At 37.9% G+C, this 12,328-nt stretch overlaps 1 protein-coding gene across 3 annotated transcripts in view; it reads right to left on the minus strand.

Moving 5' to 3' along the window:
* ADAMTS9 (ADAM metallopeptidase with thrombospondin type 1 motif 9) overlaps positions 1–12,328 on the minus strand; it is a 175,365-nt gene that overhangs the window by 141,099 nt on the left and 21,938 nt on the right. For 2 of the 3 annotated variants that reach the window (XM_033210354.1, XM_033210352.1), the window contains exons 4-6: positions 3,910–4,199; positions 928–1,011; positions 712–827 (exon numbers count right to left, since the gene is read on the minus strand). In XM_033210354.1, coding sequence (XP_033066245.1) covers positions 712–827; positions 928–1,011; positions 3,910–4,199 — 490 coding nt within the window. The remainder of the gene's footprint in view (positions 1–711; positions 828–927; positions 1,012–3,909; positions 4,200–12,328) is intronic. The other variant, XM_033210353.1, reaches the window with a different exon arrangement.

Raw genomic sequence — 12,328 nt, forward strand, 5'->3', positions numbered from 1 at the left:
TGATGGGTGCAGCACACCAACATGGCACACGTATACATATGTAACAAACCTGCACGTTGTGCACATGTAGCCTAGAACTTAAAGTATAATAATAATAAAAAAAAAAAAGAGGACATGTTCATGACCGCAATAGAGACGGCAGGAGGTGGGAGGCACAATTAAGCCAGCACACCTCTGTGTTGCTACAATGTTTTAACACTTTGAGATAGCAGCTACCATAGAAAAGTTGGGAGGTTTCACAATTTAAAAAATTCATTTTTCTGGCTTTTGCAAAATCACAAAAGCTGGCAACAATGAACTCATATACTACATGGCAACGCCAGGTCCCTCTGAATAGCAGCTGCCCTTGCCTGTTATATAAAGCATTCATTTTCAGGTCTGCCTAACACATTTATTCCTCACTTGGCATCTATAGGTTAGTGGTTCTCAGCCAAGGTGATTCTGCCCTTCCCACGGAGGGCAGTGGCAATGTCTGGAGACATTGTTGGTTGTCACAACTGAGGGGAGGGAGTGCTCCTGATACGTAGTGAGCAGAGGCCAGGGATGCTGCTAAACATCTTGCAATGTACAGAAAGAATTATCCAGCCCAAAATGTCAACAGTGCCTAAGCTGAGAAATCCTCCACCAGCAGCTGACTATCAGCAATGCGTGACTACATCCCATCAACTTGACCTGAGACTGAAAGATCTGAGGAGTAAGAAATCCATATACCTTGTTAAGAGAACAGCAGTATCATGATGGATTCCACCTGGACTGTTCTTCGAATGCTGCCACTGGCAAAAGTTTTTTAATGTTGTCTGAGCATTAAAAGATATGGAAGGCCCATCCTAAATACAGAGAAGAATTATGGTTAATCTGTTGTACCAGTATCAATTAGATATGCCATTTCGGATACAGATAGAAGAAAAAAGAATAAAACTTTATTACCTGTTCATTATGAATCACAATTAAGTTCACAATAACAATATTAATTAAATTTCCAATACTTGGGTCTTTATAGATAGAGGCTACCTGCAACCGAGATAAATTTTTCAAAGTTAATTGTGAACTCCGTGTAAGCAATAAGCAAGTCACGTCTTACGTTGGGCTCCACCTCTTTTTTACGTTTCTTGCAACATATGCATTTTGTGGTTGTGAATTTTTCATTCACTCAACAATCCTTTCTGTAAAGTCTCTTCGTAAAATTCATAGATCACAGTTTTAGGTAACAGTAAATCCAAACAATTTTAAATTCCTCTGAAATTGCATTGCCACGTGACTTAACAGTTCTCCGTACCAGAACACTGGATATTAATTTTCCATTAAGCTCTTTCCTCTCATCTGAAGTCCTAGATTGCCAACTTATAGAATCTCACATTGGGTGCATGTTAGCCAACACTGCTGTTCTTTAATGTTTACCACCCATTTGTGTCCTTGACAACCTTGTTAACCTGGTGGGGTTTTTATTTTTGTAGTATAATTAATTATAGGAGCTAACGTTTACTAAATGCTTGAGAACTGGCTGAAAACTACATACACACATGCATTTAGTCTGTATACAGCAAAACTCTGGTCTGGGTACTATTAAAGTCTCTGTTCAACAAATGAGGAAACTAAGTCACTCAGAGAAATTAAGTCACTTGTCTGAGGCAACACACTGGTGAGTAGCAGAGCCAGAACTCTCAACCTAGGACAGTTTGACCCAAAGTCCATGTTCATAATCAAAATTCTTATGAGAGATCTGAAATTAAGAAGTAAAAATGAGGTTATGCATATGTGCAGGGCCAGATTAGATGTTCCCTTCCCTCCTGGGCATGAGAGGGCTGGGGTATCTGGGACTGAGCAGCATGTGGGGGTGAGAGGGGCATGGAAGCCAGGCAGGGTTGACAGGGGGCAGAGGGGAATGGGTCACAGCAGTGAACAAAAAGGCAAGGAGTACCACAGGCCACACGGGGGGAAGAAGAAACCCTAAAGCTATGCCCAAACAGGATTGCTTTTCATATCCATCTGGGGGATTTATTAAAAATAAGTTTTACTTCAGGTAAATTAGGGCTCATCCATTGAAAGAAAAGTTATGCTACGGCTGAAAAGGAGTAAGAGGAGGTCTATATGGACTTTTCTGGAACCATCTCGAATCGTTCAATAAAATAGCAATGTGTAATACAGTATGCAAAAATCCCTCCTGTTTGAAAAGAAGTTGTATACGCAAACGTGTTTGCATAAGAAATACCTAGAGTTGCACTGCCCAACAGTGGCCACTCATCACATGTGGCTAGTGAGTACTGGTATGTGGCTAGCTCAAATTGGGTTATACTGAGAGTGTAAAACACTGGATTTTGAAGGCTTAGTATTAAAAAAAGTAAAATACCTCATTAATAATTTTTAAAATAATATTTGATATAAAATATATTGCTAAAATTAATTTTACCTGTTTATATTTTACTTTTTTTTGAGACAGGGTCTCACTCACTCTGTTGCCAAGGCTGATGCGCAGTGACACAATCAAGGCTCACTGTAGCCTCCTGGGCTCAAGAGATTCTCTCACCTCAGCTCCCAAGGACCTGAGACTATTATGTATGAGCCAGGTATATGCTACCCCATCTGGCTAATTTTTTTTTTTTTTTTTTCATAGAGACCAGGTCTTGCTATAATGCCCAGGCTGGTCTTAAACTCTGGGCCCCAAGAGATTGTTCCACCTCAGCCTCCTAAAATGTTGGGATTACAGGCATGAGTGACTGTACCTGGCCATTTTCTTAAAAACTTTTTTTTTTAATGTGGCTCCTTGAAAATTTAAAATTAGGGAAAAAAAACTTTAAAAAAAATTTAAATACATTTGAAATTAAATATGTGGTTTGTATTGTATTTCTTTCTTTTTTTTTTTGAGACGGAGTCTTGCTCTGCCACCCAGGCTGGAGTGCAGTGGCCGGATCTCAGCTCACTGCAAGCTCCGCCTCCCGGGTTTACGCCATTCTCCTGCCTCAGCCTCCCGAGTAGCTGGGACTACAGGCGCCCGCCTCGTCGCCCGGCTAGTTTTTTGTATTTTTAAGTAGAGACAGGGTTTCACCGTATTAGCCAGGATGGTCTCGATCTCCTGACCTCGTGATCCGCCCGTCTCGGCCTCCCAAAGTGCTGGGATTACAGGCTTGAGCCACCGCGCCCGGCCTGTATTGTATTTCTATTGGGCAGTGCTTGTTAGAAACATATAAGAAAACTTTCAACAGTGGCTGCCTCTGGGAAGGGGCCTGGCAGTCTGCATAGAGAATGGTACTTATTTTTTAACAATAGTCTTTGTTCTGTCTGATTTTTTAAAAATCATGCAAATATATTGTGGTTTTAATTCAAAATGGGAGTAGAAAAATAGAATGAAACCCTCCTAGGTGTCACTCCCCAGGCTACTTAATTAGAATCCCGGGGGAAGAGGCTATTTTTAGAAGTTCCACAGGTGACTATGGTTCACGACCAGCCTCCCTAAGAATTACTGAATATCCACAACTGGCTGTGCAAAGTTCCTAAGTGAGGCAAAAAGCACTGGTTTTGGGAACTGGACAAGCTAAAGGTCACAGGCAGTGTCCAAGTGATTTATTAGCTTTACCTGACCATGGGCAAGTGACCTAACTCCTCTGAGACTCAGTTTTCTTATCTATAAAATGGGCATGATTGATAATCTCACCCGGCAGGGTTGTCACGATTCAAAATTATACCTTTTAAGTAAGAAGCACATTGTCTAACGCAGAATAAATACTCCATATTGATTACCACTGTTGTCAGTTTAAAAAGGCAACCAACAAATAATCTTATGTTCTGTTCAGTCACTTGCTTGAATGGCTGAAATGCCAGTTCTGAATGGTTCTCCAAAGCACTGAGTGGAAACCCATTCCCCAATGGCACATTTAGAGACCTTATAAATCACCTTCGTTTGAATGTACTTACAATTGACATTAAAGTTAAAATATAGTGTTGAAGGTTTTCTCCATGGTATGAAACCATTCTGTTGTCTGCCACCACCAAGACTTCTACAAACCGTGGATAGGATAAAAAACGTTTTGTCCTTCTGTGGGTCCTCTTTTCTCTTGTGTTGTCCGTCTTATTACCATAGGCAGAAAATGCCTCTGTTGCTAAGCCGCTGTTTAATGCTGCCACGTCATCAGCCAGGTTAATCCTTTCTCCCCATTTTCTTGCTCTGGTTTTCTTCTTGTCTTTACTGTTCCTATTTTTGTGTTCTGTAACAAATCAGATGGTACCCATTACATTTCAAGCCACAGCTATTTTATATTAAGAATTTAATTTGACACATTTTAAATTGATGCCTCTGTGGTCAAATTACATACAAAAACAAGTCCTGCATACTGTGGACTCTACAGATGCACCGCAATCTGTACTCCCACCTAAGTGACTAAGGATTTGAGATTTGCTTCCCTGGGAAGCTTTCACACTTGCTCACTTATGGTATTAGAAAATCAGGCCTGAGCTTGAGGGAAACAAGGCATGTGATTCTTATTCTTTTCATTTGGTAACAAAAGCTTTGCTGAGATTGATTCAAGGAATCCCACTCTTGCCAAAGATATAGTAAGGGCCAATAATGTAGCTACAGAGCATTAAAAAACTTAAATGGAGGCTGGGCGCAGTGGCTCATGCCTGTAATCCCAGCACTTTGGGGGGCCTAGGCAGTTGAATCTCATGAGGCCAGGAGTTTGAGACCAGACTGGCCAACGTGGTAAAACCCTGTCTCTAACAAAAATACAAAAATTAGCCAGGCGTGGTGGTGCACGTCTCTAATCCCAGCTACTCAGGAGGCTGAGGCACGAGAATTGCTTGAACCTGGGAGGCAGAGCCTGCGGTGAGCTTAGATCGCGTTACTGCACTCCAGCCTGGGTGACACAAAGGGAGACTCTGTCTCAAAAAAAAAAAGAAAAGTTCCATATATACCACTCATGCTATTCAATGAGTTCTAATACAAAGAGGTCTGAGAGGTGGACAGGCTAACAGACGATACAAAGGAACTGTAGAAAATGCACAACCAGGTGTTTTATTACCTTATTAGATCATTTCAGTACTTAAAATATAAGAATAGAATCACAGCAATTCAATGTCTCTGAATTTTTAATAAACTTACTCCCGGGTTCAGTTAAGGAAATAAACTCTGAGAGTCTGGGCAGGCAGCTGGGACCATGATTTATAATGTCAGATTAGCTCTACTCATTTCCAACTCATGCCTAGGCCTCTTCTTGGGTTCTCCACAGTCTTGCTACTCAAAGCAGGGTCCGTGGACCAGCAAAATTGACAACAACTAGAAGCTTGTTAAAGAGCAGATTCTTTGACCCCACCCCAGGCTCAAATCTACACTTAACTAGATCCCCAGGTGACTGATATTAACACTGACATTTTGAGAATCACTAGTTTCCAACTTGGCTTGAAGTTTATATTGCTGATGAAAATACTGAATTTTCACATCATCAACTATGCAATAAACAAATAAGCATTAAAATGCCTGCCAAAATACACTTTGAGTAAAAACAGAATTTAATCAGTTAACTTGACAATCAGATCATCAATGTGCTTTAATGCTTAATGCCACCAGCTTGTGGTCTAAAATAGGCAACAGAATTCTACAATGAAGAAGTATGGTTACCTAACCATAAGTGATAGAATTTGTCACATCAATACCAAAGGTAAAAATAAAAATTAAAAACAGATTGTAAGTGGTTTCATATTTGAAGGGACTAATTATTTGACCATTATAAACTAACTGCTAAGAAAATCAGTTTAGGCCAGGATGTGCATTTTACCCAAGTTGAGTGTTTTAGTCAGTCTTAAAATATAGTGGTCCCCCACTTTTTCATGGTTTCGGTTCCCTTGGTTTCAGTTACCTGCAGTCACCTCAGTCATAAAATATTAAATGGAAAATTCCAGAAATAAACAATTCATAACCTTTAACTTGCACACCATTCTGAGCAGTGTAATGGACTCTGGCACTATCCTGCCCCATCCTGCCTGGGGTTGGAAATCATCCTTTAGGCTAGCTATCTACCCTGTATACATGCCCCACCTAGTCACCTAGTAGCCATTCCGGTGATCAGATTGACTGTCGAGGTATTGTAGTGCTGTGTTTAAGGAATCCTTATTTTACTTAATGATGGCCTCACAGTGCAAGAGTAGTGATGCTGGTAATTTGGATTAAGACAAAGAGAAGCCGTAAAGTGCTAACTTTAAGTGAAAAGGTGAAAACTCTCAACTTAATAAGGAAAGGAAAAAAAAAAAAACTCTGCATGCTGAGGTTGTTAAAGTCTATGGTAAGAACAGATCTTCCCTCTGTGAAATGAAACTGGTGCTAGTTTTGCTGTCGCACTTCAAACTGCAAAAGTTACGGATACAGTGCACAATCAGTTTATTTAAGATGGAGAGGCATTAAATTTGTGGTTGGAAGACAGGAACAGAAACTTTCTGGCCGATGGCAATCAGGTTTGGTACTATCTGTGGTTTTAGGCATCCACTGGTGGTCTTGGAACATATCCCCCAAGGATAAGGGAGGACTACTATAGTAAAATCTGTCCAAACTGTCAAACAAGTTATATGCAGTCCAGTTATAGATAACATCACTAGCGTAAAACCTGGCACATAAGATGTAACATTACATTCTTCTTCTAGTTTTTCTTTCAAGAACACTCATATATGTATACCAATGCCAATGGGTATTGCATGTCTACCAACTGGCATTGGTATACATATATGAGTTTTCAGTATATGCATACCAAGGCCAAATCAATTGTTAAATCATCAAATGAATACAGACGAGATATTAATTACACACCTATTATGTACCAGGCATTGAATTAGGCTCTTTTACCAATGTTATCTTACTCCTTTCAAAGTAAGAAAATTACCTCTATTTTTCTGATGAGGAAAATGAGTCTCAAAGAAATTAGCAACTTATTCAAAGTCACATTGCAGGAAGTGGAAGTACAAGGAATCAGTCGTAGATCTGCTCAATTCCCTAAACTGTGCTCTATGAGGTGAGCTTTCTCAACAGCTACGGTTTGAAATGAGCTCATGATATGGTGAACAGCTCCCAAAATAAATATGAGTTGAGAAAAAGACAGTGCCTGGTGGACATTTTCATGAAGATTTTTGTTTTTTACAACAGGAGTATGGAAGCTATGTTGAAAATGAAATTTTTTAATACATTAAGAAAGTGTGTCACTTACACTGTGAAAAATAAATAATCCTTGCTTAATGTCTTCTGTAATTATTATAATTTGATTTATTATAGTAAGTACAGTGTTAGACATTTTAGAATATTTAAAGTCTCTATTGGTTTTCTATTTCTCATTTGTTGATTTCTGCTCTAATCTCGATTTCTTTTCTTCTGCTTGCTTTAGTTTTAACTTGCTCTTTTGTTTCTGTTGTCTTAAAGTAGAAGGTTAGGTTATTGATTTGAGATCTTCTTTCTTCACAGAAGTATTTACAACTATAAATTTTCTTTTAAGCCCTGCTTTAGCAGCATCCCATGTTTTGGTATATTGAGTCTTCATTTTCATTCACCTCAAAAAATTTTCTGATTTCTCCTTTGAATCATTGTTCATTTAGAAGTGTGCTGTTTAATTTCCACATTTGAGCTTCTCATTTTTTGTCTGTAATTGACTTCTAATTTTGTTACATTGTGATCAGCAAAGATGTTTTATATTACTTTTATCCTTTTAAATGTATTGAAATTTGTTTTATGTTCTTGCATCTGGTGTGTGCTGGAGAATGTTTCATGTTCACTTCAGAATACTCTGCTGTCCGTGGGGTAACGTGTCCTGTAGATATCTCTTAGTAGTTGGTTTATATAGTGTTGGGCAGCTTTTCTACTTCCTTCTCAATCTTCTGCCTGGCTGCTCTATCCATTATTGAAAGTGGGGTGCTGAAGTTTCCAATTATTGTTGCTGAATTGTCTATTTCTCCTTCCATTTCTGTCAGTTTTTGCTTCATGTATTTTGGTGTTCCGTTATCAGGTGCATACATGCTTATAATTATTATATCTTCCTGATACATTGACTTTTTTATCATTATAAAACACTTCGATGGACTTTATTCCACCAGGAAAGTGAAAGAAGCCAGTCACAGAAGACCACACATCAAAGGACTCCAGTCATAGGAAATGTCTAAAACTGGGAAATCTACAGAGACAGAAAGTAGAGTAGTACAAGTTGGGCATCCCTAATCTGAAAACTCCAAATCCAAAATACTCCAAAATTCAAAACTTTTTAAACGCTGACATGACACCACCAAGTGAAAAATTCCACACATAAGTATTTAACACAAACTTTATTTCATGCACACAATTAATAAAACTGTTGAATAAAATTGCCTTCAGCCTATGTATATGAGGTGTATATGAAAGATATATGTTTAGACTGGGGTCCTATGCTCAAGATATCTCACTATGTATATTATATGCAAGCATCCTAAAATCCAAAAAATCCAAAATCTGAAAGACTTCTAGTCTGAAGCATTTTGGATAGAGATAGAGTGGGGAGATGGAAGTGTGGTTAGCTAAAAAGTACAGATTCTTTCCTCAAGTGATAAAAATATCCTAAAATTGACTGAAATGATGATTATACATATCTGTGGATATAGCAAAAAATCATTAAATTGTACAGTTTAAATGGGTGAATAATATGTATGAGACTTATACTTCAATAAAGCTATTTAAAAAAGAGAAACTATATCACTAAGTTTGTGAAAACTAAATAATCCTTATTTAATGTTTTCTGTAAATATTATGATTTTATTTATTGGATTTACTTAGAGAAAACTACTGAGTGAGAACAGCACTCAGGAAATGTTGTATGGAATTCCTTTTTTTTTTTTTTTTTGACCACTAAGGGGAAAAACAAATGTACTATCAGAATCATCAGAGGGGACTTGGGCACAAGAAAACCTACAGATGAATCAAGGCCATAACTGGAAACAAAGTATACTTATAAATATAATCAAAGAGGCCGGGCGCGGTGGCTCAAGCCTGTGATCCCAGCACTTTGGGAGGCCGAGACGGGCAGATCACGAGGTCAGGAGATAGAGACCATCCTGGCTAACACGGTGAAACCCCATCTCTACTAAAAAATACAAAAAACTACCCGGGCGAGGTGGCGGGCGCCTGTAGTCCCAGCTACTCGGGAGGCTGAGGCAGGAGAATGGTGTAAACCCGGGAGGTGGAGCTTGCAGTGAGCTGAGATCCGGCCACTGCACTCCAGCCCGGGCGACAGAGCGAGACTCCTTCTCAAAAAAAAAAAAAAAAAAAAAAAAAAAAAATATATATATATTATATATATATATATAATCAAAGAAATGAAGGCATTAATCAGAAAAAGGCTACAATTTCTACTAGCAAACAACTCATGTAATTGTAATATTTCTAGAGGATATTTCACCCACAAGTAATCTGTGTATCAAAGAAATAATTCAGCATACTTTAGATGGCATGAAAATGCAAAACTCAAATTATTTCTTCAGGATCAAAAGCAATTTCTTCTAAAACAGAATGCTCCTCAGTCTTTTATCAATCTGAGCTTTTCTCCTAATGAGTTATAATCATATTTATTGACCTAATTAGTCCAACTAATTTCTATCACATTAACCATTTTAGCAAGCAACTTTGAATTTCTCATTAAAAATAGCATTAAAAATAGACACTATATCTTATATACCCACTCAACTCTCTCACTTTTGAATAGAATTGTAATAACAGAATAGTTTTCACCCACAGAGTACACACTGTTAGGATAAACAGAAAGTCATCCACATTTCTCTTTTGTGAGCTTTTAGTATAATGCTAAAGGAGGAATAGAGGCTCGTGTTTCAGGAATTTGCAAACTCACTTTGCTTACAGTTTAATCAGAATAGGCTACATAATAAAATTTCACTGCCCTGGAAAGCACTGTAAAAATGGTCTGTGTATTCTTGCTCTTCTTTTTTCCCTCATATATAGTTTTACATTTATGATTACTTTTCAATAATAGTTTAAGATTATTTGTATAAAGTACAATTTTCAAAGTATGAAGATCAATAGTTTTCAGGATATTCGCAGAGTTCCGCAATCAAGGCCACCATCTAACCTTAGAATAATTTCATACTCCCAAGGAGAAATCCCATACCTCATAGCAGTCATTACATTCTCCCCTTCCCTCAGCCCCTGGCAATCACAAACCTATATTGTTGTATTTACAAATTTGCCTATTCTAACATGTCATTTAAGTAGAGTCATACAATATGTGGCCTTCTGTGACTGGCTTCTTTCACTTAGCACAATGTTTTCAAGTTTCTTCTATGTTGTAGCATGCATCAGTATTCCATTACTTGTTACTGTTAAATATTCCACTGTATGGATATACCACATAATGTTTATCCATTCATCAGTTGGTGGACATTTGGGTGGGCATTCAACCCAACTGAATAAGAACATTGCTGCTATGAACATTCATGTACAAGGTTTCGGGTGAATACATTTTTGTTTTTCTTGTGTATATACATAGCAGTAGAGTTGCCAGGTCATACGGTAACTCTACCGTATAACATTTTGAGGAACTGCCAAATTGTTTTCCAAAGTGGCTACACCATTTTCTTGCTTCCTCTTGAAGTTCAAATAAGACACCTGGAAACAGGACATCATTTTTTTCATGTTTCTTCTTCTTTGAGGATTCCTCAACAATTAATCATGTTTACTTAATTAAATAACTTAATGAAAAACTTGGCCAGGCTCAAATCCTAAAATAGCATATTGATGCCTCCAAGTAGTAAGTGCATGTTTGCATTAGAAAAAAAGTGTAATACTTAGCAATCTGAATCCTCATATATGCACGTAAATAATTTTAGAAGTTTAAAAAAGCTCTAACTGGCAATTGTATGTTTCCTATCACCACATCATAGGTATTACAGTTCTAACATTTTATTACAAGGACATGAGTTAATATCGGCTTTTGCAACTACTTTGGCGTCGATGCTCACAAAAGGGAAGTAGTCATGCTTACACTGCCACAAACAGCCAATGTTTGAAGAACTCGTGCAGCGAAGGGAGGGCAGCCTAATTTAAGTTCTGTTTGACCTTAGGCAAACAACTGACACTTGCTTATAATGTGGAGTTAAAAACAGTACTTATTTCATAGAGTGGCTTTGAGGAATAATTGGAGATCATGCATGCAAAGTGCTAGCATACTGCCTAGTGCATAGGAAGGAATGAATAAATATCGTTACCATATTTTTCTTTCTTTCTTTTTTTTTTTTTTTGCCAGTCATAAAGTCATAAAGTGAGTTAGAAGTAAAAGGAACCATTTAAGGTAGAGAGACTAAGTGTGCTTAAAAACAATTTTCTGGCTTACAATAACAATTTCAAAGACATGAGCTGTATACTCCTAGTGAGGCAAATCAGCACAGAGTGTGCCTGATTGCATTTCTGACATCCAGCTTTATGATACTGTGAAAAGAGGAGGAACTACGAAACCAGAAGTGCTGAGCGCTGGTCTTCACCCTACTATCCCATCTGAAGGATCTTTTCTGAGTCACTTCTCCGGGCCTCAGTTTCCTGACCTTTAAATGGGCGTATAAATACTTGCTTCCATCTTATGGCTATTTTGAGAATTAAATAAGAAATCATACAGAGAATTTCTCATAAATTATAAGTTAAATTTTTAAAAAATTCACTTCTTGAACATCGATTTTGTGCCAAGTACTGGGCTAGGTAAGTTGAAATAAACAACAGCAATGACAAAACAAGAATAAAACGTGGGTCCAATCTTTTTAAAAAAAATGATTATAAAAATTTAAGATGGTATCCTTATTTAAAAAAAACTCACAGCGTAAAACTTTAACATCTGCTGATTTATTGGTAAAAATGTTTCAAATGAGCTTCATTTCACATTTTAATACAATAAAATGCACAGTATGTTACTAAATAACCGGGATTATTTCAGCAAATACCAGCCAGGCCTTGTTATTCAGTGGTTAACTCACCAAAGTGTTTCCCACCAAATGGGGTTGGGCCGAGGAGATTTGAATGTTAACATTAACAGTTGGGAAGTTAATTATTGCTCTCTATTTTGTAAGGTTTATCAAAATTTAACTGAATTTCCTCCAGGCGCTGGGCTACCTTGTGACTTCACACAGCACAGGACCAAAGGGAGGATTCAGGAGCAAGAAGAGACCCCTTTCTGTTCCACCCAAGCTTGACAGAGAGAAGGAAGTCTGCACAGGAATCATCTGTGGTTTTCCACTTGGATTCTGGAGCCACGCCAACCCTGGTTCCCATTCCTGCCCTAAAGCTATTCTAGTTGCCCTTTCTTGTGTCATTTCCTGCTTTAAAGCCTCAGTTTCCTCA

Source organism: Trachypithecus francoisi, unplaced genomic scaffold (assembly GCF_009764315.1).
Source record: "Trachypithecus francoisi isolate TF-2019V2 unplaced genomic scaffold, Tfra_2.0 Lachesis_group0, whole genome shotgun sequence".
In the NCBI taxonomy this organism is placed as follows: Eukaryota; Metazoa; Chordata; class Mammalia; order Primates; family Cercopithecidae; genus Trachypithecus; species Trachypithecus francoisi.